This window comes from Oncorhynchus clarkii, chromosome 4, assembly GCF_045791955.1.
Source record: "Oncorhynchus clarkii lewisi isolate Uvic-CL-2024 chromosome 4, UVic_Ocla_1.0, whole genome shotgun sequence".
In the NCBI taxonomy this organism is placed as follows: Eukaryota; Metazoa; Chordata; class Actinopteri; order Salmoniformes; family Salmonidae; genus Oncorhynchus; species Oncorhynchus clarkii.
The window spans coordinates 60637534-60662815 of record NC_092150.1 but is presented as its reverse complement, the minus strand read 5'-3'; the positions used below and the strand labels follow the sequence as shown (position 1 = coordinate 60662815).

Sequence of the window (25282 nt, the reverse complement as noted above, 5' to 3'; positions counted from 1 at the left end):
TCTGCGCTTCTGTGTGTCCCTGTTTGTTTTGTATGTGATGTGCGGTATCTAAGCTGAATATATCATTCTTTATATATGTTAGTCATTATTTCTTCTGTTGGGAAGAGAATAGAATGTTATGCAGAAAAGTATTGGTTGGACAAGGTTATGTATGTTTGTGCACATGGAATAACTAGACTAAATCATTATTGAAACGACATGATATTTTGGTCAGAATGATGTAAGACTGGGTGAAATCTAAAAAACAAAATAGTGTCAGAAATAAACCTGTAGTTTGACAGGCCGAGTCTCATCGATTGCAATGTAATCTTAACCCCCCCGTCAGGTGCTGTCCAGGGCCTTCAGGAATCGTTTTGTGGAGCTTCACTTTGACGAGTTGCCCAGTGACGAGCTAGAGACCATCCTCCAGCAGAGATGTAGCCTTCCTCCGTCCTACTGCTCCAAGCTGGTCAAGGTCATGCAGGATCTCCAGGTGAGTGTCACATATTTGAGCCTCCCTTTCACATGCTAACTCGTTGCTTTTGGCGTTAAGGTAATGCTGTTGTGTGTGTGTGTAGTCTCTTCGCAGGGGATCCACAGTGTTTGCTGGGAAACATGGCTTCATCACCCTGAGAGATCTGTTCCGCTGGGCCGACCGCTATCGGCTGGAGGAGCAGACGGACGCCTCTCGCGATTGGCTGCAGCATTTAGCTGATGATGGTAAGGCCCAATCGAATCACACCCCTATCTTACGCAAAAGGCACATTTTCGTTTTTTTGTCTCTTGCTTTTTCCGTGCTCTTTTTTAAAATATTTTTTTACATGTGATTGTGTCGATGACATCCACTTCATATAATGTAATCAAACCCTGTCTCTCTCTCTCTCAGGGTTCATGCTGCTGGCTGGGCGAGTGAGGAAGCCAGAGGAGGCCGCTACCATCCAGTCTATCCTGGAGAAACACTTCAAGAGGACGGTGAACCCTGACAACCTGTTCTCAGAGGAGCAGCTCACCACACAGTTTAGTGAGTGGAGCAGAGCCTGGTTCACACAGACAACAATTGAACCACAACCCAACTGAGTGTATGACCCTGTTCGTTCACAGACAATTCCTATTGGAGGAGAGTGTCAACGACACAGGAAAGCATTCAACTAAAGCTATAATGTCAAAAGTGCAGAATGTGGTGTGGAAAATGTTCAATACAAGACATTCAATGTCCTGTGAGTGCATGTAAGAGGAACCACAGATTACCCGCGCTTGTACGTACTCAATATGTACTTCAGATGTTGACAACACGAGGTGTCACTGTTCTCCATTATTTAGGGACAATAGTGTGTGAACATGAATATTGAGTGTGAAGTGGATGGAATGTGTGTCACGTGGCGTTGTCCGTCTCAACTGGAATGACATTACGCACCTCCCTTTGCGTAACGTACTCAAATGGTTTCCATCAAGTTTAGCCCGGCCATTTTTATTGGTCAGCGTGTCCGAAGAATTAATCTGGGTTATTGTGATTGGCAGGTCCGTCCGTGGACAGCATCGCGGGAGTGCCCGAGGAGTTCCGTCACGTGGTGTGGACGCGGGGGATGAGGAGACTGGCCGTGCTGGTGGGACGGGCCCTGCGCTTCGGGGAGTCTGTTCTATTGGTGGGAGACACTGGGTACGATTCATACGGAGTCCCTGATTGTCCATTTGAATCAGAAATATAATTTCCAAAGCGAACATGGTAAAGTGAATGGCTCAGTAGTACCTACAGAACGACACATCTGTGTCTACTTATCCGGAAACCACTACATTAAAGTATTAGATTCCAGAATGACAGATCAGTTAGAATGTAAGTTCTCCCCCCCTCCAGGTGCGGTAAGACCACCATCTGCCAGCTCTTTGCTGCGCTGGCCGGACAGAAGTTCTTCTCCCTCAACTGTCACCTGCACATGGAGACGTCTGACTTCCTGGGCGGCCTGCGTCCTGTCAGACACACTGGGACACAGCAGGTAGATGGATACCACACTGATATTGGGCACAATCTAGATGGAACTATGAACGTATAAGTCTTAATGGAGCCGTCATAAACTCTTCATAAGGCATTTTTATCTTACTGAGGTCAAAAAATAAATTCAATAAAATGATGCTGTATGGGTAAAGATCATGCAGTCACAAATGATAATGCAACAGATAATGCAGTCCCACTGACCCCCTCCCGTCGTCGTGCGTTGGTACAGGCGGACGCTGAGGACGGCAGGTTGTTTGAGTGGCACGACGGGCCCCTGGTCCTGGCCATGAGAGAGGGAGGGGTGTTCCTCATGGACGAGATCTCCCTGGCTGACGACTCTGTGTTGGAGAGACTCAACAGGTACACACCCTGACTATGTTCCAATATCGGCACTGGTATACGACTCAGGATCCTTCCCCGATACATGACTTCATTCTAAATGGAATGCTAGTGTGGATATGGGAATAGGGCCACTTCCTCACGAGAATTAGCGTATAGCACTTCATTAGACGGCATTGACCTCTAAGCTCTGACCCTGCTCTCTGATTGGCTCAGTGTCTTAGAGACGGAGAAGTCTCTGGTGCTGGCAGAGAAAGGAAGTGGCGATGACGACGACGTGGAGGTGATTGCAGCAGGGCAGAACTTCCGCCTGGTAGCCACAATGAACCCTGGGGGAGACTTCGGGAAGAAGGAGGTGAACAGTCTATATTCTATTATTTTCTAACTCTGCCTCTAAAGGACCACAATCACGTTTGTTTGTTAGGTGGATGATCAGTCCAACTTGTTAACATTTCTCTGCGTGTGTCCAGCTCTCACCTGCGCTGAGGAACAGGTTCACTGAGATCTGGTGCCCCCAGAGTAACAGCCGCAGTGACCTGGTGCAGATCATCCAGCACAACCTGAGGACTGGCCTCTCATTGGACGATAGCGACCACCAAGGTACTCCTCTCCTCCACACACCACAGACATAATACAGCTATTCATCTAGGAGTAGCATTTGATAGTCTAGAATAGTCTGACTGCATATTTTATATAGTCTTCTCCAGTTTTTGTCGAGCTTTGCTTCAAATGTGTTTACCCTTTGACCCCCAACCCAGGAGGACACATCGCCGAGCTCATGCTGGACTTCATTGACTGGCTGACCAACCAGGACTTTGGGCGGCGCTGCGTGGTCAGCGTCAGGGACATCCTGTCCTGGGTCAACTTCCTCAACCTGGTGTGTGAGCGCGACGCCGACGGCTTCATGACCATGGGGGACGAGGGCGAGGAGGAGGCCGAGTGGGACCTCCGGCTGGACACGGTCACTGCCTTCATCCACGCAGCGTGCCTGGTCTACGTGGACGGCATCGGCTCAGGTCAGACACCGAGACGCAGACTGTTGATGATGTGTGGGATTACAACAGCAAATGATCTATTTTGCTTATGTGTGGCTAGAATACACAGCACGTGGAAGACGCTGGCTGCTGTTGTGAGAGGCTTAGTAACTACTAGAATTGTTTAATCACGCGACCCCTCCAATGGTGTCACAGGGACCACGGCGTCTGCTGCGGAGAACGCCCTGGTGGCGCGCAGGGCCTGTCTGAGCTTCCTGAGTACCAAACTGGCTGGGATCACCAAGCTGGACCAGGAGATGCTAGACGCGCTGAGGGTCTACGACACCAGCCTGTCCAGGGAGCCCCATTGGGGGGACGACTTCTTTGGCATCGACCCCTTCTACATCCCCTCAGGTGTGGGACGCTTTGATCCTAGACGAGAGCATGGGCCCATTGGTCAAAAGTGGTACACTATATAGGGTGCCATAGGAAGCAAGACTGAAGCATGTGGTTTAATGGATCTGTTTTTGTAAAAAAAAAAAAATCCTTCAGTTTCTGTGTGTCGTTGGTGTTGAATGTGTTTACCTTTTTTCATAGATTTTTGTTTCCTTTTTCCATCCGTTTTTTTTGTCCTTTGATTCTGATCAGGCCCGGAGAGGGAAAGCAGGAGCCTGACTGACTATGCCATAGCCGCAGGCACCACAGCGGTCAACGCCCAGAGGCTCCTACGGGCCCTGAAGCTGCAGAGACCCGTGCTGCTGGAGGGCTCCCCTGGAGTGGGCAAGACCAGCCTGGTGGCCGCCCTGGCAAAGGCTTCTGGGAACCACCTGGTCAGGATCAACCTCTCTGAGCAGACTGTAAGACACTGTACACTAACTTTCACTGGGACTCTTGTGTTAAAATAGAAGGCTTTACTACGATTATGCCAATTTCAAGTTTCTGGATTCATATTTTGTATATGTGTGTACTATATAGTATTATTATGTCATTTCTGAACTTTCAACTTCAGGTACATGTTGTTGTCGTATCGTTGTACTGGTATAAATTCATAAGATTGTGGAATTAAATGAGCAAGGAATTAACAACACAGTAATGGACTTGCGGAAGCACTTTTAAAACCTATGTATGATGTCATATCCTTTCCGGACAGGATGTGACAGACCTGTTTGGGACCGACCTGCCTGTGGAGGGAGGAAAAGGGGGAGAGTTTGCATGGCGGGATGGCCCTCTCCTGGCTGGACTGAAGGCTGGACACTGGATTGTCCTGGATGAGGTGGGGGGGCTCTCGCTGTTTTATTTTTTTATTAACTCCCCAGCAAATAGACATTTGTATAAACTTGAATTTGTGTTGTTTTAGGTGATATAATTGAGATGTTTCGGAGAAGAATGCAATTTTATTTTTCTGTGTTTTTCTGTGTAGTTAAACTTGGCATCACAGTCGGTCCTGGAGGGGTTAAACGCCTGCTTTGACCACCGTGCTGAGATCTACATCCCAGAGCTGGGCATGAGCTTCCAGGTACAACACCAGAAGACCAAGATCTTTGGCTGCCAGAACCCCTTCACTCAAGGAGGGGGGCGCAAGGGCCTGCCCAAATCCTTCCTCAACAGATTCACTCAGGTAAGTGATTAAGAGCCAGTGTTTTAGATATATGTAATGATACGTTGAATAAATATTATGGTTGATTTGAATATATTTTAGTCATTTGAAAAATAAACAGACATTTCACCTGTTTTCTCAGGTGTTTGTGGATCAGCTGACCAGTGAAGACATGGAATTCATAGGAGACTCCATCTTCCCAAACATTGACAATCAGATCATCTCTAAAATGGTGCAGTTCAACAACCGGGTAGGTAGAGCAGTCCTGTTACACTGACTCCCCCTTCAGTCCTTTTCAACTCTTTGTTTTTCTGGCTCTCTGTGACCGTTGGGGAGGTGACATGTGTCCATATTTGACCTCACAGCCAAGGACAATGCCCGCCAGCCTGTAGAGCTGCGGCCGATGTTCCTCACATTTAGTGCCATTAGTGCATGGCAAAGTGACCAAAAAACATTGTCCTTGTCAAATCGGTCACGATAGTCCCTCTGATTTATGTTGAGGACTTGTTTGATAGAGAATCAATTCTGTTTTTGTCTTTTCCACCTGTAATGTCATGAAATGACTGAGCCCCCCCCCCCCCCCCCCATTTCTTTGTTGGCCACCATATTTCTCCTTATCCTTTTTTGGCTGTCTTAAACACCATTTTGTCTAGCCACTCATATTCCTTAACTCTGTTCCCCTAAAAAACATATATTTGTTTTAATGGACAAAGTTGTATTGCATTGTTATTTTCTCACAGCTGGTCCATGAGGTGTCTGTGGAGAGGAAGTGGGGTCAGAGAGGAGGCCCCTGGGAGTTCAACCTGCGTGACATGTTCCGCTGGTGTCAGCTGATGCAGGCTGACCAATCGCCAGGGTTCTTCAACCCGGGTCAGCATGTGGGGTTGGTGTACGCTGATAGGATGAGGACCGAGGCAGACAAAGCCCAGGTATGTAGACTACAACTCCTCCTTTACATATGTAGCACCTTTACTCGGTGGGGTTGTGTTCAAACTTCCTTTTTAAATTTTTTATCTCTTGATGTGTTTTGTGTCTTCAGGTGCTGTCTGTGTTCAGGAAGGTGTTTGGTGAGGACTTTGAGCCCTACACCGGATCAAGACAATTCCACATCACTCCACTCAATCTGCAGGTCAGTCATGTTGTGAACTCCATCCAATTTTCGGTTGAAAGATATTAATATTATTATTATTATTGAAAGATATTATCAAGAAATGTTTTGATTGTACTGATAAAATGGTGTCATTCAGAGCTGATTATCGAGACAGTGAATTGACCCTCTTCTCTGTCCCCCTCCTCTCTCCCTCTCATCCAGGTGGGCTTCTCTGTGCTCCAGCGTAGTGGAGGTGCACCTGTGGCCCTGGACCCTCCTCTGTCCATCACCCACCAGGCGCTGCGGCCCCTGGAGTCCCTGATGAAGTGTGTGGAGATGGGCTGGATGGCGATGCTGGTGGGCCCCACGGCCAGCGGGAAGACCAGCCTGGTGCGCCTCCTGGCCCTGCTCACCGGACACCGCCTCCGCGTCATGGCCATGAACAGCGCCATGGACACCACCGAGCTGCTGGGAGGGTTCGAGCAGGTAACCAATCACAGAGAGACTTTGGAGAGGATCCGTTTAAGCAAGTCGATGAGCAGAGTGGTTATGTGATCAAGACACCTAATGAGTAGTAATTAGGAACACAAGGTGATTTGTAGATCAGTAATTCCGTACAGTCCGACTGCAATTTAGTCGAACACGCACACTATACACGCTTCTTTGTAGGGCCAAGTTCTTTGTAGCGTTTGTGAGCTCTTAGTATTGAGTGTTGAGTTATAGTGCTGGTTGAGTTGGGATTGCAGCACGGGTCTGGTCGGCTTCCGTTTTCCTTTCCGGAGTGCCGAGTTGGGTCCGTTCTCTTTCCAGGTGGACATCGTGCGGCCCTGGCAGCAAGTGCTGGAGAACGTGGACTACATCGTCGCCATGGTGACGCGGCGGGGCCTGATGTCGCTGGACGGGGCCGGGGTGCAGGACACCGAGTTCCTGTTGAAGACCTGGAGCCTGTTCTACCGCTGGCTGAAGGAGGAGGGGCTGGAGAGGACTGGGGGGGCGGTGACCTCGGAGGCGCTCAACAAACTGGAGGTCATCATCCTCCTGCTGCAGAAGCTCAACACCAAACTCAAGGTGTTCACAGGTACGGTATATTTGTGCACTTTATTTTGATTGAAGAGCACACACGGGCAGGAAGGTACAAGTGCATCTTCCTCGAGGTCATGTCAGGACCAGGCAGCTCCCTCTGGAACAGACGATCATTATCATGATGACTGTGTATGAGTAGTTGATTAATGAAATGTTTGACGCAAGCAGTAAAGAAGGACGACACTGGGTCGTTGTACACTGGGTCGTTGTACACTGGGGCGGTGGGGAAACTAACCATAGCATTTTGCTCACGGCACGTATCGTTGCTCGAGGTAAAATATCTACCCGTCTTCATGTGATAAACTCTGGTTGAGTAGTGTAAACTCTATGTTCTGTGTCCCCCACCCTCTCTCTCCAGACATGTCCAAGCTGCAGATGGACTTCACCCTGCTGAAGGAGCGTCTGGCCCAGCTGCAGGACGGCTGGAGTAACGGAGGCTTCGAGTGGCTGGACGGCATGCTGGTGCAGGCCCTGCAGGCTGGTGATTGGCTGCTCATGGACAACGTCAACTTCTGCAGGTGAGAAATGGCCTGCATCTGAAATGATCACATTGAAGGAAAATATACTGTTATATTTACAGGGAGTTCCTGAACCCCTTGGTTTGTGTTAACCCTTGGTTTGTGTTAACCCTTGGTTTGTGTTAACCCTTGGTTTGTGTTATCCCTTGGTTTGTGTTATCCCTTGGTTTGTGTTAACCCTTGGTTTGTGTTAACCCTTGGTTTGTGTTAACCCTTGGTTTGTGTTAACCCTTGGTTTGTGTTAACCCTTGGTTTGAGTTAACCTTTGGTTTGAGTTAACCTTTGGTTTGTGTTAACCCTTGGTTTGAGTTAACTCTTGGTTCAAGTAAACCCTTGGTTTGAGTTAACCCTTGGTCTGATGCAGGATGCCACCAGAGTGTGTTGTAGATGGTAGACTTGTGGTAAATGGGTGTTGTGTTTCTGTTTGTGTTAAGTCCCTCTGTGTTGGACCGTCTGAATGCCCTGCTGGAGCCCGGCGGCTGTCTGACCATCAACGAGCGCGGGGTCATCGACGGAACCACCCCCTCCATCACCCCACACCCCAACTTCAGGTACAATACAAAAGGTTACACACACACACACACTCTGTTTGGATAGTCCGGTCTCAACTCATCACGTCTCCCCATCTCCTTTAGGTTGTTCCTGACCATGGACCCAGTCCATGGAGCGATCTCCAGAGCCATGAGGAACCGAGGGGTGGAGATCTACATCCCAGGGGAAAACGAGGGGGTCTGCTGGGACACGCTGGACCTGAAGACTGTACTCCACACCGCCGGGGTGACCGGAGACTGTGTGTCTGACCTGCTGATCGAGATACACACCGACATCAAAGCTAGCATCTGGGGTAAGCCCTGGGCACTGCGAGAAACCTCTCCAAAAGATGGAGGATATCAGTTAGATATCAGCTGGGGTTGGCACGTTGCTTGTTTCTTCCAAATCAAAGGTATCCGTAGGAGGAGTCATCTGATACGAATCTCTCTGTCCACCCAGACTCCCCTGCGTCATGCGTCTCCTCCCTGCTCCACGCTGCAGCCCTGCTGTCCTGCCAGCTGCAGAGAGGGGTGGACCTGCCCAGTGCCCTACAGCACGCCTGTGGTGAGGCTTACTCCCTCTGCCAACGTACCAACGCCAGCCAACAGGTACCAACCAACACCACCTTGTCTATTATAGACCACCGTATGAAACTCTCACCGCTACCCTCAACCAATCAGCCTCTCCCTGTTACTCTGTGATGTAGGATACCCCGGCGACCAGTCTAGATCTACGTAGTGACATCCCACTGTCCAATATACTTTTATTCTCCTACATTTATATTCTATCATATTTATAAGCTTTACATGTTTTGTCCCCTGCTCTGTGTTGTTCCAGCAAGCCCAGGAGGTGATTGAGCGTCGCCTGTCCATCCTGGACACAGAGGACTGGGGCAGCGGGCTGCTGTGTGCCGGGGTGTGGCCCGACGGCTTCCCCTCCGCCCTGCTATCCACGGAGGACTCCTGCTTCTCCTCGGTCCTCCGCGACGGACAGGTCCTCTCCTTCTGCCTCAACACGCTCAGCATGCAGGGCAAGAGGTGAGACTCGTAGGTCACAGGTCGGGGTGCCAGGAGTTTTTACTGATCATATGTTCAGAGGCCTGGAGAAACAGATTAGAACTAGGCCCCAGCGTTTTACCGGGTCTTATTGTAGCTATAATGCAAACCTTTTGGATTGACGTGCGTCTCTGCGCGTGTGTCACCAGGAGCCGTCCGCTCAGCCTGTGTGACCTCCAGAGGGCGCTTCAGAGCGGGACAGCGCTGCACGAGGGTCTGGTGTTCTCCGGCGGCGTGGTGGACCTGGTGGAGGACGGTGACGCCCTACGCCTGCTACCCACCGCCGTCAGGCTGCTCATCGAAAGGGCCTCGCACTCCGACTGGATGCTCCGCACTGCCTGGCTCTCCAGCCTAGCCAAGAGCTACAAGCACGCGCCTGGTAGGGGAGCTCCACGCACTGCTCTTATTCCTTAGTTAGAAAAAAACATCCTTAATGGAGCTTTGTTGCTGCCTACCAGGGGTGTGCGTTTGGTGTATGTTACTGTTTGTGTCAAGGGGACTGCTCTGTGGTCAGTGGAGCTTTGTAGCCGTCTGTCTGTGGTGCAGGTTACTCTGAAGGACGTCTCTGAGATCCGTTTGTTGTTTCAGAGGTGGCACTGGTGCAGCTGGAGGCAGGGAACAGAGCTCTGAAGGCCATGTTCAGCAGCAAGCTGACTGTGAAGGGGAAGTGCCTCACTGAGCTGCTGCAACCACACAGCACAGGTAGGCTAAACAAACTCAATTTCTCAATGTATACGTTAGATACCGATTGTACACAATAAAAACCTCCCCGGCTATTTCCCGAACACCCTCCAGCTCTTTTGCACAGATCTTACATACCATAACTCCCGTCAAAACAATCCCTTTTCACAAATGTGCACAATTGACGTTAATGGTCACGTCTGTTCTTGTTAGATGACTACAGGATTCTGGTGGACATGCGTTGGAACAAGCAGTACCTGGACATTCTGGCCAACACGTGCAACTTTGAGGACGAGGAGAGGTACATGGAGTTCATGGAGGCTCTCAACGCAGTGGCCAACAGGTATGTGTCCGGCTGTGTCCCATATTGGACCCTATTCCCTATGTAGTGCACAGCTTTTTTTGACCAGGGCATATTGGGCTCTGGTCAAAACTAGTGCCTTTTACATATAGGGAGCCATTTGGGATTCAACCTCTGTCCAGTCGTCTGGATGTTTAGTGACTGGGTTTACACCGGGGGCTGTGGTTGCTGAGTAACCTGGGTGTGATGTGCGTCCTAACAGGATCATACTGTTGACGGACAGAGAGGAGAGGGCTGCGGTGGGGAGCTGTGCTATCAAGACATCAGCACACAACAGCGCGTTGAGGCTGGCCACTGCTTTTTCCAAAGGTACAGCATTCGTCTGTACAGTACACCATGTTGAACAAAACCCAGGGGAAGTCCTCGGTCAAGTATATGGTAATTGGGGGGGGACTGTGGAAATATGAGAGTTTTAATATTGATGGAGTTTTGTTTTGACTGTTAAAGGGACGGTGGACATTGGTCGTCTGCCTCACCCAGTGCTGATGCACCTGCGCTCCTTCTTTGACCTGTGGGACACCTTCACACTGCAGGCCGTGCAGACTGGACAACCCTACATATCTGACCACCTCATGTTCGAGGTTCGTCGTAATACCGTCGTAGTCATTGCGTTTTAGTTTCTCTCGTTCAGCAACCGTCGTCAACCTTTGCTTAACTTGTGTGTGTGTGTGTCCACCACGGAATGGAATAGAACGATGGTAATTAACAGGATCTATGGTGTCCACAGATCCTGCAGCTGCTGCAGTGGAGAGACCGGTTCTGGCAGGTGTGTAACTCGCTGCCTGCCGACTCCCAGGGAGTGTCGGTCCTCTCGCTACACTGGCAGTGGGTCCAGAAACACCTCATCCTCCGGCTGCCACAGCTGCTACTGGGAGATGGCACCCATGAGTGAGTGACGTCTTCGTTTTTTTTTTTTTTACCCAGGAGTCAGTATTTCGAATCCTCCGACTGACTTTCTGGACATTTAGAATCAAACACTTTGACTTGACAGTAAAAGTTGTCACGTCACCTATTCCCTACATCGTTCACGACATTTGACCGGAGTCAGCGTACTAACATAGGCAATTTGTGGAGGCAGACTTTGTGTTTTCTGGCTGCAATGTAATGACTGACAACTACCCTCTGCTGCCCTGCTGTTCCAGTGGTCAGCAGGAGCTCCAGACGGTGTCGGCTGCCATCCAGACCGTTCTGTCCACCTCTGTTACCGTGGCCACCGCCCTGAAGGGGATCCAGAAGACCCTGGGGAAACCCCTTCCATTCAAGGTACAGAGGAAGAGAGAGAGCATTCAATCCACTCTGACAAACACCTTTACACTGCCCTAACTGTTATTGGCACTCAAGTGGAGTAGAGGTGCTAACTGAAGTTGAAAGATCTATGATTTATTGTACAAGTTAAAACATTGCATAACGGTATTTGTCAGACACCTTCATCGGGTAGAGTTCATGGAGATCGTCCATGTTACATGAAGCTGTCTCCCTCTCCATCTCCCATAGCTGGAGTCTGTGGCTGAGTGTGCTTCCCAGCTGAGGGTCCTGAGCAGGGCCCTGGACGTGGGCGACCTGAGGCTGGACAACACAGCCTCCCTGTGGAGACAGGAGCTGGTCCGCCTGCAGGGAGCCGCTCTGGGCCTGGACACCAAGGAAAGACTGCTAGAAGCATGGGGCCTGGTCCTGCTAGCCAACAACCAGCTAGAGCCCCAGAACTCCGGTAACCTGGTGCTGCAGAGTGAAGTGTCTATGTGTCGATCTGTGTGTGTTTGCATCTGTGTAACTATTCATTATTCCATTCTATCCTGGCCCCAGGTGTCCTGGAGAGGCTGGTGTCATGCGTCCAGCAGCAGCAGGATCACATGACCTCGTGCGGCCTTCTGGAGGTACGCCCCTCCTCCGTGCATGACGAGGGGGACCAGGGGGACAGCGCGCCTCCCTGTAGAGAGGTGCTACAGCAGCTCAGCCGCAGGGCCCAGCTCTGGCCTCTCATGGAGGAGCTGGCCGTCCTCAATCAGCTCAGGCTCAGCACCGACCTGCTGCAGCTGGCTCTCACACAGGGGTAAGAGAACGGCCAAACTGGGTCAATGGAGGACATACACTTCATGACGGATGGAGGACTTATCACCCTTTACTGAATCAGATTTTGAATCATGCCTGAAAGTATGTAGCGTTTCAAATGTGTCATCTTTGGCATATTAGACACGTCACCCACAAGCAGCAATAACGCCATCAAAAAATAAGTTTGTTGTGCCATGTAGTTGTATCGATAACTAACCAGTGTTGACTTTTGCCCACAGGGACAGGGAGTCAGAGGACAGCCTGCGTCGCGAGGTCTCCCAACACCTGCGCTTCTGTCTCCAGTCCACCCCCATGAACGTCACCCAGCTCCAGCCCCTCTGGTTCCTCCTCAGCAGTGACCGGGTCAGTGGTTCAACCAGTTTACCCTCAGTGTAATTGATTTATCATGTTGTTGTATTGTCCTTCAAGAGGACATCCCTGTACCTGTGCCTCAAACAGAACAGAAGATGTGGTTTTGTGTCATGTGTTGTTGACTGTGGTGCCTGCCTGCATTTCCCCTCCCAGCCTGTGGAGGAGCTGCAGTTTGTGTGGTGTGATCTGCTGTCAGAGGCCCTGTCGGCCCTGTGGAGCAGCAGTGTGACGGCTGACCCCGAGCGCTGGCTGAAGTGGGACCCCCTGTGTCCTGAGGGCCAGATGATATCATCCAAGTCACCTCTGGGACCTGATAAAATGGTAGCTAATGTAACATGTAGGATATTAGAGAGGCTCACAGCTTGCCAAAACAATCTCAATGTGTGTTGATGTCAATGATGTTGGTTTGATTTGTGCATCAGGATTTGGACCCATTTACATCACTGAATTGAATTCCATTTCCTGCCATTCCGATTCCAATATGTTACTTCTTAACCTTCTTACTCCTTAACCTCAGTTGTACCACATACAGATCCGGCTGGTGGGCGGGATTTAGTTCATTATTTAATTGAATTGGAGTTTTCCATAAATGAGGCGTTCATTCACTCTCCTTGCGTCACCTCTAGGGTCCTGACATGCTGAGCAAAGCAGTGTGGTCCAGGTGCATGTTAGGGGTTCTTAGCAGCAGCGAGACAGGGGGACGTTGGGACCCCACGGGGACGTCCCTCCTGTCCTCGTCCCGGGTCACCCTAGGGGAGTGGAGGGAGAGGACCGAGCAGCTCCAAGACGTCACCGCCGTGCTGTGGGACAACATGGCTGTCCCGGCCCTGGCCGAGTTCAGGTACACGCGCTGGAGAAAGACACGCGCACCCCAGGCTTATAGAGAGGAATCACCAGAAACAACATATAGAACGCTGACACTATCAATAAGAAAAGTCCTTACCCTACCTATATCAAGAGTGGTGCACACAATCTATGGTGTTGGTGCATATCTACAAGGCCTACTATTAATATCCATTTTAATCGGCTAGATTATCTCTGTCTCACCCTCTCTTTGTTGGTTCTCTCAGGAGAACTGACCTGCGGCTGCAGGGCGTGGTGCTGCGCAGGCAGCTACAGGCCCTGTCAGAGCTGCTCCCCCCGGGGCTGCAGGAGGGCTACACCGAGACCTGCGAGAGCCTGGTGGAGGACCAGGACCCTCTGGTAGCTGCCCAGGAGGTCCAGACCGCCCTCAGGGACTTCCTGCCCCCCAACCTGCTCCCCGAAGGCCTGCTGGACGCCCTCCTCACCTGCCTGCAGCACTTTGTCCAGAACAGAGTCCAGGGCTCCATCCGCGTCCAGGGCTTCAGCCAGCTGGTCCGCTCCGGGGTCTTCTGGGTCAACATGGGCCTGCTGCAGATTAAGACCTGGACCCCACAGACCATCTTCGACCCGGCCGTGAAGAGGGCCTACAAGCTGGACTACGCCCAGGAGGAGGTGGGCCACTGTCAATGCAGCAGTCTCTGAATCCAGTTGAATCCAGCAGTCTCTGAATTCAACCTTGTAGAGTGTAGTAATGATAGGAGATATTATTTCTCTGGTCTTTTTTTAACATTGGAGTTGAGGGTCATTCTCTTCCCCCATTATGTGACGTCGACAGTGCCCCTTCCTTCTCTTTCCCAGCTGGCTTTGCTGCAGGAGGAGTGGCGAGGACGCAGTCTGTCCTCTCAGCTGCTGACCGGAGCTGAGCTGGAGGAGAGCAGCACCACCGACGGCTTCCAGCATCCTCGCATCAGGTGAACAACCGTCCACAGTATCAGAACTCAACGTGTCCACAGACACCATGGCAATATATGTTCTGGTTGACTGGTTTTTGCCAGATGGGGTCTTTTTAAACGTCATTGTCTCTGTGTCCGCAGGTACCTGTGGATCCGTATGCAGCAGGTGAAGGAGCAGATAGCAGAGCTCTCCAGGAAGCAGGCCTGCAGGCCCAACGAGCCCCAGTACGGCAGGCTGTTCCAGGAGCTGCAGCACTACCTCTGCAGCATCGGCCAGCCGGCCGCTGTGGAAGACCTGCTCTCCCACCTGCTGAAAGCCCTCCAGGGGAGTGGCCCCAAATTCAGGTCGGGGACTCAGAGCCTGCTGAAGGAGGAGGCTGTGTGGCAGGCATCGCAGCACCGCTTCGCCCAGAGGCTGGTGGAGGAGTACCCGCTGTACCCTGACGTGGTGGGGCCCCTGAGGACCGCCATCCTCCAGCTCCGGCACGGCATGAGGCTGGTGGCATCCCAGGTGGACTCCTCCCTAACCCCCATTCCTGGCCTGCCCAAGCTGGTGTCCTGCCTACTGGCTTTCCCTTCCATCTCCCCCAGCCTGCCCTCTTATCTGGCCAGGGCAGACTACCTGTGCTCCAGGGGCTGCATGGATGTTCTGAGGGGCCTAGGGAAGCTCTTGCCCCAGCCGGACCCAGATCACGTGGTCCCAGAGCCAGGGACGTTACTCCTGAACGCTCTGCTGTACCTGCAGTGTCACGCCCTCTCCACAGGCCAGCTCAGCCAGGACACACTCAAACTCTTCAGACACATCTGTCAGGTGGGCGTCACACGTTTTGATTGGATAACATTGGATGTCGACTTTTTGATTGGCTTTTGTTGATCTTATTGATTGATAGTCAGGTGGACCAACCAGTGTTCATGTTGTTTGTCATGCGGTATGTCCAGGCTCTGGTGAACGAGTGGGACGAGCAGGAAAGACGTGCACGGGAGAGAGAGCAGCTCGAGGCCAGTCTGTACCGTCACCGCAGCAGACTCCACGGAACGGGCCTGAGCGAAGACGAGCAAGAGGAGAGAGACTTCAGACGCTGCTTCCCCCAGTTTAACAAGGTACAGTCACGTCAGGGCTAGCCAATGGATCCAATGTAATCTCTCTTTAGTTTGTTACATTTCACTATCACCTAGTCAACTTTTGCAACCGTAAACAACCTGCCTCTCTAACTCTCTCTCACTTTCTCTCTCGCTCTCACTTTCTCTCATCTCTGACTTTCTCTTCTCTCTCTCTCTCCTCAGGACTTTTCTGACATCACTGCCCAGCCCAGTCTGGAAGGACCGGCAGACAGGGGAGAGCCAGAGGAGGAGGAAGTGACCGAAGATCCCAGCGATGCTGGCTGCCTGTCTCCAGCCTGTATGAACACTGTGGTACAGGTCCATCAACGCCTCTGTCTGGGCTACACCCAATCACTGTGGTACCAGGCCAGTGCTCCAGCCATTCACAGCAGAGATCACATCCAAGCTCTAGTCTCCTCCTATCAGACCACAGCCCCTGTGATGTCACACTTCTACCATCTCATGGGTGGGTAGTACACTTAGTCATGCCATGTCTGTATTTATAGCTACACAATTACACAAAACCTGAAATTGAGAGGGGTCGGGACTTTTAAGCCCTTCCTACAGACATGTTATAATATGATTTAACTGAGTCCTGCTCTTCTCTTTAGAATATTTCCATAACTCTAATGTTTACGACTTTGTCTAAATCGGTATTTCCCCCGCGTGGCCCTCAGACTCTGAGATGGACCAGCAGATGACAGGCACCCAGCTGCTTCTCAGCGCCCTGCTCCAGAACACTGTCCAGGGGACCCCGGGGCCCCAGGGCCTGACCCTCCAGCCAGACGGGCCCTATGACTTCTACCAGCAGCCCAACATGAGCGAGGCCCGCCTGTGTCTGCCTGTACTGGAACAGCTGGCCCTGGCTGTCAGACAGAGGCTGGAGGAGTGGCCCGAGCACCCTGCCCTAGTGCAGGTAAGAACCATGAGTGACCCAACCTATGGGCTTATAAGTGTCTCGTATCTCAGATCCCCGTGTAAGGGTTTGCTGATCTTAGTAGTTGAGTGCTATTTTAAATGAATATTACTTGTTACTTAATCCAAAGGCTTTCACAAGAGAGAAATTTAACGGGGTTGGATTCGAAATGTTGAACGTTGAGATATTAAAGTCACAATAGATCAGACACAGTATATAAAGGCGTGAGATCTGTAGAAAGACAGAGCGGCTGTGGAATGTGCTGGGTGGACGGAGATCAAAGGATAGCTATACGGGAAGCAGATGAACATCTGTGGATTAGGCGAAGGAGGGGTTGAGGTCAGATCCCCTGAAGGGAGTAATATGGGTTTTACTACCCTCTTCCTGATTAACCATAAGATGTAAGGATTGGAGAGGAGGAGTGTCTTAAGTAGGATATATATATACACTGCTCAAAAAAATAAAGGGAACACTAAAATAACACATCCTAGATCTGAATGAATGAAATATTCTTATTAAATACTTTTTTCTTTACATAGTTGAATGTGCTGACAACAAAATCACACAAAAATGATCAATGGAAATCAAATTTATCAACCCATGGAGGTCTGGATTTGGAGTCACACTCAAAATTAAAGTGGAAAACCACACTACAGGCTGATCCAACTTTGATGTAATGACCTTAAAACAAGTCAAAATTAGGCTCAGTAGTGTGTGTGGCCTCCACGTGCCTGTATGACCTCCCTACAACGCCTGGGCATGCTCCTGATAAGGTGGCGGATGGTCTCGTGAGGGATCTCCTCCCAGACCTGGACTAAAGCATCCGCCAACTCCTGGACAGTCTGTGGTGCTGAGGATCTCATCTCGGTACCTAATGGCAGTCAGGCTACCTCTGGCGAGCACAAATAAATGCCACCCCACACCATGACTGACCCACCGCCAAACCGGTCATGCTGGAGGATGTTGCAGGCAGCAGAACGTTCTCCATGGCGTCTCCAGACTGTCACGTCTGTCACATGTGCTCAGTGTGAACCTGCTTTCATCTGTGAAGAGCACAGGGCGCCAGTGGCGAATTTGCCAATCTTGGTGTTCTCTGGCAAATGCCAAACGTCCTGCACGGTGTTGGGCTGTAAGCACAACCCCCACCTGTGGACATCGGGCCCTCATACCACCCTCATGGAGTCTGTTTCTGACCGTTTGAGCAGACACATGCACATTTGTGGCCTGCTGGAGGTCATTTTGCAGGGCTCTGGCAGTGCTCCTCCTGCTCCTCCTTGCACAAAGGTGGAGGTAGCGGTCCTGCTGCTGGGTTGTTGCCCTCTTACGGCCTCCTCCACGTCTCCTGATGTACTGGCCTGTCTCCTGGTAGCGCCTCCATGCTCTGGACACTACGCTGACAGACACAGCAAACCTTCTTGCCACAGCTCGCATTGATGTGCCATCCTGGATGAGCTGCACTACCTGAGCCACTTGTGTGGGTTGTAGACTCCGTCTCATGCTACCACTAGAGTGAAAGCACCACCAGCATTCAAAAGTGACCAAAACATCAGCCAGGAAGCATAAGAACTGAGAAGTGGTCTGTGGTCACCACCTGCAGAACCACTCCTTAATTGGGGGTGTCTTGCTAATTGCCTATCATTTCCACCTGGTGTCTATTCCATTTGCACAACAGCATGTGAAATGTATTGTCAATCAGTGTTGCTTCCTAAGTGGACAGTTTGATTTCACAGAAGTGTGATTGACTTGGAGTTACATTGTGTTGTTTAAGTGTTCCCTTTATTTTTTTGAGCAGTGTGTGTATATATATATATAATATAGTAGGTAGCGGTCCTGCTGCTGGGTTGTACAGTACACCTGTACAGTACACCTGTGATGATGAGAAATGTCTGGTTGTATGGAATTACAGCTGTCACGCCCCTTTTGGGAAGAATTAAACTTGGTAAAAGCGTCTGTAGTGTTCGTGAGTTATTTACTCTGATAAAATAAGAACCTAACAGTAGGTTAATGCATCCTGCCACCAGCGTCAGTAAGCATTCCGGTGTTTAGTGTTGCTGAGCTTGTCTCCGTCTCTCTGTTCCAGTTGACGGTGGTGATGGAGAGGATCATGGGCTTCAGTCTGGCCAGCCCACTGGCCAAGTTCCTCAACGGCCTGGAGATCCTGCTCAGCAAAGCCCAGGTGCGTCCTCCTGCCACTACTGCTGTTATTCTCCCTCTCTTAGCCTGGTCCTAGATACAGTATGTTTGTGCAGTATGTTTATGCTGACTATAGGAGTTGGCAAGAACCGTACAAACAGACCTGTGACCAGGCTATCCAGCGGCGGCAGGGTAGCCTAGCTGTTAAGAGCGTTGGGCCAGTAACCGAAAGGTCGCTGGTTTGAATCCCCGAGCCGACCGGGCTCCATACCCACTCCCCAAATGTCTCCCTATAGCCCTGAGCCCTAGTCATAAGTAGTAGCCTTATAAAGGCAATAGGGTGCCATTTGGGATGCAGGGCCATATCTTCCTATAATGGCCCTAACCCTGTTCTAACTTCACCCCCTTTGCCCTCCTCAGGAGTGGGAGAACAACGCCAGCCGCAAGGTCTCTCTGAGGAGGGAGCTGGAGCCTGTCACTAACCTCATCATCCAGTGGCGCAAACTGGAGCTCAAGTAAATAACAGGGTTACACTCCTGGATATCATTTTCTGTTAAGAGTTATTGTAGTGTAGCAATTGGCATGCATTTTGACACTATGGGAGAAAAATGGATCCGGTTTCCCACAACCCGCTAGACTTTAAGGTCTTTCTACTTTCTTTCTTTCTACGCGTCAACAGCTGTTGGTCCAGCAGTCTGGACAACGCCTTGAAGCGTCACACAGAGAGATCCACCAAGCACTGGTTCTCCCTCTACCAGCTGGTTGAGAGGTACCTGGAGGAGCAGAGGATGGACACCAGCACAGGTATGAAAATGTTGGGTCACATTCATACGGTACCGAACGGAAGTAAACAGACTAAAACAAGGAAGGGACTACCTGGACCTGTCCAATAAGAAACACATTTTGTTTTGTTTCCGTTGAAAAAAATGTTTTGACTCGTTTTCCATTGCATGTCCTAATGAACACTGGAGTATTAGCCAGCTAACTCTCCCTGTCCTCTGTTGTCTCCAGTAGAGGGCGATCTGTCTCTGGAGAGTCTGTCCCTGTCCACGGTGTCGTCCACGCTGCAGGCCTTCATGGAGGGTTCCACGCTAGGGGAGTACCACACGCGGTTGGCCATGCTTCTCGGCTTCCACTGCCACCTCCTCCTGGCCCCCAGCCAGCACGGACAAGGTGGGACCCAACCCAGCGTCCCCTCACATACATGCATACATACATACTTTTACAGACACACAGTAGTCTGCGCTAAGTCCGTTGACTTGGTGTTCACCTTTTTCAAACATGCAGATGTAGTCCTGACTAGGAAGTCCTTCCTGCTTTCACAGAAACTCTCTGCAGTCTCCTCTGGAATCTGCACAAGTACTACACGCAGTTCTCAGAATGCATCCAGACCAAAGTCACTCAGCTCCGCCAGCCCATTGAGAAGGAGCTCAAGGACTTTGTGAAGATCTCCAAGTGGAACGACGTCAGTTTCTGGTCCATCAAACAGTCGGTGGACAAGACCCATCGGTAAGACTGCCTGTTGAATAAAAGATCCTCATTTTCTTGTGTATTAAAAAAAATGACCATTACGCCATACCATTTGACCTTTGATCCCCTTCCAGTAAATACATGACAATATCCACCACTCTTATGGTTTCCCAGCACCCTGTTCAAGTTTGTGAAGAAGTTTGAGGCAGCGCTGAGCGGGCCGTGTGCCCCGGCACTGATGGAGCAGGAGGGCAGTGCCAGCCTGGACAGTGTGGATGCCAACCAAGAGAATACACCGTTGCACAGGCTTCACCATGCCCTGAAGAACGCCCTCCCTGGCAAGGCCAGAGACCTACAGGTGCAGTGCAAACCGCCCTCTAGCCACAATCACTCGGATCACACAGACGAGTGGCAATAATACACAACGTCAATATGGCATGTGGCAATATACGTCAATATGGCAATATGGCATGTGTACTATGGTATCAACATCAGTGTTCTGTTCTGACACAAAAACATTATTGTTCTGACTCGTAAAATGACAGTTTGGACCAGTATTGCTCTCCACAAAGAGCGCTTTCATTACATTCTGATGATGTTGGCAATGACTGTGCTTGTGTGTTACAGGGTGAGTCCCCAGAGGAGGGCCTGGCAGGTGTGGAGCCCTCATCTCTGCAGAGCCGTCTTCCCCTCCTCACCAGGAAGATGAGGAAGATGTGTGTGACCCTGGTGAAGAAGAACCCCCTGCCCGAGCTCTCTGAGGACCTGGACGTCTTCACCGGTAAGAGCTGGAGAAAAACTATGGCCTCTCACAGGTTCTAGATGAGAAACGTCTGCTTGTGCTGCCTCGTTGAGAATCCATCACGAATGGCAATGAGAAAAACAAAAGTTATCAAAGGTTTTGGATGAGAAGCTGAAGTTCTACTTGCCTCGGATTAGATTGTGGGAAAAGTCCCTCTATGATTATAGTTTTGACTATAGATATGTGTTTTTTATTTCAGGGGAGATCATCAGCAACCTGCGTGACCTCCAGAGCCTCACGATCGACCTGAAAGCCGAGAAGGAGAAGCAGAAGTCCGAGGTCAAACACATCCTCCAGCAGAAGCAGAGGGCCCTGTCTGACCTCTTCAAGATGCTGGCTGAGATCGGTGAGTCCCTCCACATAGACTTTGTACCCCAAGTGCATCTTATGTCAGTGTGGTAGAACTCTGATGCTGTACAGTATTTTATGACCGGAGTTTACTGACGGGGGCGCTGCTGTCTTTGTGCAGGTCTGTCCTACCGTAAGGGCCTGAACTGGAACAGGACAGCGGATCCAGAGGAGACCCTGTGTCTGCAGCCGCTGGAGCTGCACACCGCCCTGGCAGCAGTCAGGACCCAGGAGCAGGCGGAGAACAGGTAAGACAAGATGCACCCACCTGGCTGCTACACACCACATGTTACAAATAATACACTGTGCAGTACGTCACGGAGTACCTGGTTGACTGTGGCATGGAACCGTGTCTGTTTCAGTTTGTTTACTGAGATGAACGCCGCGTGGGACGGCTGTCAGAAGTACTTCTACCGCTCGTGGGCCCGCAGAACGGCCATGATGACTGCACTCCAGAGCGCTGCTAAGGTGAAAGACTGAAATGGAACGACCGACAGGTTGACTTCATTGCAACTGCGAAATATTGGTTATTTTGTGTGTTCTAAATGGGGCCTAAAACACTGAGTTACGTGCCAAATGATAGGATATCCATGGCCTTAACGGCGTCTGAAAAACTGCGACGTAGTTTGAACTGTGTGTGTGTGTGTTCCAGGAGCTGGGGATTGGGAACATTGATCGGTGCCGAGGCTTCTCCTCCCACCTGTTCAAGCTGCTGCTCAGACAGAGGCGACGCCTGGCCAAGCTCACAGAGCAGTGGGTCCACCACAGGTGAACCTTACCTTCTAACCTATGACCTTACACCTCAGAGCTTACAGTTTGGCTTAGAGAATCTGTGTGTCTCTTAGTATGGTTGCGTCCAAAATGGCACCCTATTCCCTATATGGGACCTTATTCCGCATCGGGCCCTGGTCAAAATCAGTGTACTATATAGGGAATAGGGTTCTATTTGGGAGACAACTTGAGTATCTCTATCTGTAGTTGTCCTTCTAACACTCTTTTTGGCTTGTATCCTCTAACACATGCAGGAGGCTAACAGTCAGTGTTCAGGGCATCCAGGCTCACCTCCGGGCCCACAGTGAGGACGCTGGTGGCCTTCCCCCCCAGGCTTCTCTCCAGGCCTGGGTGATCAAGGCCCAGGGCCTGTCGGCGCAGTGTGTCACCCTCCTCCAACAGCTCTCCTGGCTGCTGCAGTGTTGCCCCGAGGGGCCCCAGCAGACGGACGGGTCAGGTGGGCAGAGGGAGCCCACCCTGAGGTGCCCGTCCCCCCTGGCGTCTCAGAGGCAGCCCCCTGGGTGTCTGCTGAGGAGGGGAGACCCGGCCTGGAGCCAGCTGAGTCAGCGCGTGGCGGACATGTTGGGTCAAACCCAGAGCCTGAAGGAGGAGCTGGATGCAGTGGCACTGCAGTCCACACAGGGGGCGCTGCACTCCTGGTAAGGCCTAGGAGCACAAGATAGTATTAGGAATACTGATAGTACTAAACAGGAACTTAACACAGATAAGACCATTAAGCTTGGGTCTTCATGTCTTTCCTCCACATCTCCCCAGGAGCCACTTCTCTGTGTGTTGTTCGGGCTATGACCGGCTGGGTTCCGTGACGGCACAGATGCCCGCGGTGGAACAGCTGTTCACCACCCCCGAGGGCACGGCCGACACCCAGCCTGGGCTGACCCGGGGCTTGCAGTACGTCAGAGGAGAGGTGGAGGCCGCCCTGACTGAGTTCACCACCTGGAAGACCCAGCTACTCTCCCTGGGCCACGGACACACAGGTGAAAACAGACCGATCATGCTTAGTTAATCAATCCGTCACATGTATATTATAATGCCCGTTTCAAAAAAAAATATATATATTCCATTGGTATTACACTGGTGTTAAAATTGTATCACAGTGTTATTACATTGTTAAAATTAAATTAAAATTTCCCTCCACCTCTTCCCCCCCCTCTCAGATTACCAGCAAACATTCCGCTCAGAGTTCTCTACTGAACTTGAAAAGGCCATCAACACAGTGCTGGTTGCCGTGCAGACCCTGGTGAAGAGGAGGGAGGGGGAGCAGCAGGGAGAAGAACAGACAGACACCAAGAGAGGTGAGGAGAGACCCCTGCTGTCTTCCTCCAATAACACACCTGGGCCATATTCGCTAGGCACCAAACAGAAGAAAACGGACTGAAACTGGGAGGGGCTTTTCTTTGTGTCCTTATGTGGTTGTTGCTGGAGAACTGTAGGAGAAATAGCTGTCTAAAAAGCAAACCAAGCAAGCCAGAGTGAGACTGGGCCAAGATTTATTAACGTGATCAATCCTAGGGTCCCGTAAAGTGTGTTGATCATTGATAGGACAGGAAATGACATTCCCAATCTGCCTGTTCCAGAAGGTGAGGAGGAGGCGCCCCAGGAGGACCTGCTGAAGCCTGGTCACCTGAGCCGCCTGCTGGAGGAGGAGCTAGGAGCCGAGGTGGCGTCTCTCTCCCTGGGGGAGGTCAGCGACACGCTGGAACAGCTAGTGGAGAGACTCCGAGTCCACCGAGACTCCTGTCCGTCTCACCAGCTCCAGGTGGGTGCAGTCAACACAGCATATACTGTAGCCTATACCGCCCTCTAGTGTAGTGGACATATAATACTGAAACTCAACGGTTCTGTAAGGACGCCAACGATGTCAAAGTCGCCATAGGAGTTCATTACTTCTTTCTCCTGAGGTTTTCTGAGCGATGATGTCCTGTCGTTTCAGAATACTTTGTTCATGATATTCATACGTCTCCGTTGACCTTCTGTTTTACTCCTTTGTCCCGTGTGCTGTGTGTTTAGGAGCTGAGTGAGGCGTGCAGTCTGCTGGCGCGTCTGGAGCCCATGCTGGGGCTGTACTCAGAGCTGGTACGCTACTACCTGGCCGTGTCACTGGGAGCCCACAGGAGCACTGGGAAACTGCTCTCTGTCCTGGCCGGCATCTTCACTGAGCTAGCCCAGAAGGTAGTGTACTGTATCCATTCTACTGGGATCTGCTTTAAGACATACTATCAGGTTCTCTGTGAAACTTTTTAAAAACATTTTATTTAAGTAGTGAAAAACGTTAGGACAAACTGTCGTTTCAGTACCTGTTTATTTCTACTGTTTGGGTAAGTTACCTACGCTGCAATGGTGCCTACAGTACCGCAGTTATTTTTTTTCTGGTTGATTGTCCTGTTGTCTTGTCCTGCAGGGCTTCTGTCTACCCCAGGAGCTGATGGAGGGAGGGGACGGAGAGGGGGCCACAGAGTTCCATGACTATGAGGGCGGTGGCATCGGAGAGGGAGAGGGCACCAAAGACGTCAGCGACAAGATCGAGAATGAAGAGCAGGTGATGCCTACAAGAACGACAATATAATGCAGACACTATAAGATCTATGTTTTTTTGACTAGCGTTGCTCATGAAAGGCCAAATCCTAACTTCCACTAAAGTCTATTTTCACTTAGTCTCCCACTGACATCCATACATGACTAAGTAAACACAATATACTTGGTGAGAGTTGGGATTCATCCCAAAAGTTATAACGTTTTGCTAGCTAAAATGGCTGTTTCTGTCGTAGGTGGAGGACACGTTCCAGGAAGGCCAGGAGAAGAAGGAGGAGGAGCCTGACAAGAAGAACATTGAGGAGGAGGACAACGCCATCGAGATGTCCGAGGACTTTGACGGCCAGATGCATGATGGAGACCAGCAAGAACCAGGTGGGAAGACGGACCACATAACGCACACAGCCTCATGGCAGTCTGAACTTTCTCCTGGGTCATGTTCATTAGGCAGCAATGGGAGAAAATAGACTGAAACATTAAGGGACTACCTCGAATTTGTCCAATTAAAACGCTCATTTTTCATTGTCTGTTGCAAAACAGTTTTCTGTTGCACGCCCTAATAAACCCAACCCTGGTCTCACATCGCAAAGCGCTCTTGGTTATTCCTTTTCAGGTGAAGATGACGAGGAGGAGTCTGACAAAGAGGAGGATGAAGATCTGGATAAGAAGATGGGTGACCTGGGCGAGGGCCAGACGGACACGCTGGACGAGAGGATGTGGGGTGATGAGGATGATGATGACGAAGAGGGCAGTGACAACGAGGAGGAGTCAGGCCAAGGAATGGACCAGGTACGGGGAGAAAGAATTTGATTTAA

At 50.7% G+C, this 25282-nt stretch overlaps 1 protein-coding gene across 1 annotated transcript in view; it reads left to right on the top strand.

Annotated features, from left to right (window-relative positions):
• LOC139407034 (midasin-like) overlaps positions 1-25282 on the top strand; it is a 45915-nt gene that overhangs the window by 13632 nt on the left and 7001 nt on the right. Inside the window, exons 26-85 of the mRNA XM_071150324.1 lie at positions 326-472; positions 558-699; positions 866-1000; positions 1498-1636; positions 1832-1970; positions 2199-2329; positions 2525-2663; positions 2779-2908; positions 3067-3324; positions 3499-3696; positions 3931-4139; positions 4433-4555; positions 4703-4900; positions 5022-5129; positions 5620-5808; positions 5919-6008; positions 6192-6455; positions 6780-7047; positions 7411-7570; positions 8005-8121; positions 8206-8414; positions 8561-8709; positions 8939-9138; positions 9306-9535; positions 9745-9858; positions 10051-10180; positions 10401-10507; positions 10646-10779; positions 10926-11086; positions 11341-11461; positions 11693-11906; positions 12002-12248; positions 12487-12610; positions 12773-12940; positions 13246-13460; positions 13690-14095; positions 14282-14394; positions 14518-15187; positions 15316-15477; positions 15661-15943; positions 16155-16393; positions 18474-18569; positions 18947-19041; positions 19206-19330; positions 19538-19699; positions 19852-20035; positions 20171-20354; positions 20624-20777; positions 20998-21144; positions 21268-21394; positions 21509-21614; positions 21799-21914; positions 22172-22576; positions 22692-22912; positions 23093-23230; positions 23513-23694; positions 23946-24107; positions 24337-24474; positions 24704-24842; positions 25081-25256. Of these exons, the coding sequence (XP_071006425.1) occupies positions 326-472; positions 558-699; positions 866-1000; positions 1498-1636; positions 1832-1970; positions 2199-2329; positions 2525-2663; positions 2779-2908; positions 3067-3324; positions 3499-3696; positions 3931-4139; positions 4433-4555; positions 4703-4900; positions 5022-5129; positions 5620-5808; positions 5919-6008; positions 6192-6455; positions 6780-7047; positions 7411-7570; positions 8005-8121; positions 8206-8414; positions 8561-8709; positions 8939-9138; positions 9306-9535; positions 9745-9858; positions 10051-10180; positions 10401-10507; positions 10646-10779; positions 10926-11086; positions 11341-11461; positions 11693-11906; positions 12002-12248; positions 12487-12610; positions 12773-12940; positions 13246-13460; positions 13690-14095; positions 14282-14394; positions 14518-15187; positions 15316-15477; positions 15661-15943; positions 16155-16393; positions 18474-18569; positions 18947-19041; positions 19206-19330; positions 19538-19699; positions 19852-20035; positions 20171-20354; positions 20624-20777; positions 20998-21144; positions 21268-21394; positions 21509-21614; positions 21799-21914; positions 22172-22576; positions 22692-22912; positions 23093-23230; positions 23513-23694; positions 23946-24107; positions 24337-24474; positions 24704-24842; positions 25081-25256 (10737 nt within the window). The remainder of the gene's footprint in view (positions 1-325; positions 473-557; positions 700-865; positions 1001-1497; positions 1637-1831; positions 1971-2198; positions 2330-2524; positions 2664-2778; positions 2909-3066; positions 3325-3498; positions 3697-3930; positions 4140-4432; positions 4556-4702; positions 4901-5021; positions 5130-5619; positions 5809-5918; positions 6009-6191; positions 6456-6779; positions 7048-7410; positions 7571-8004; positions 8122-8205; positions 8415-8560; positions 8710-8938; positions 9139-9305; positions 9536-9744; positions 9859-10050; positions 10181-10400; positions 10508-10645; positions 10780-10925; positions 11087-11340; positions 11462-11692; positions 11907-12001; positions 12249-12486; positions 12611-12772; positions 12941-13245; positions 13461-13689; positions 14096-14281; positions 14395-14517; positions 15188-15315; positions 15478-15660; positions 15944-16154; positions 16394-18473; positions 18570-18946; positions 19042-19205; positions 19331-19537; positions 19700-19851; positions 20036-20170; positions 20355-20623; positions 20778-20997; positions 21145-21267; positions 21395-21508; positions 21615-21798; positions 21915-22171; positions 22577-22691; positions 22913-23092; positions 23231-23512; positions 23695-23945; positions 24108-24336; positions 24475-24703; positions 24843-25080; positions 25257-25282) is intronic.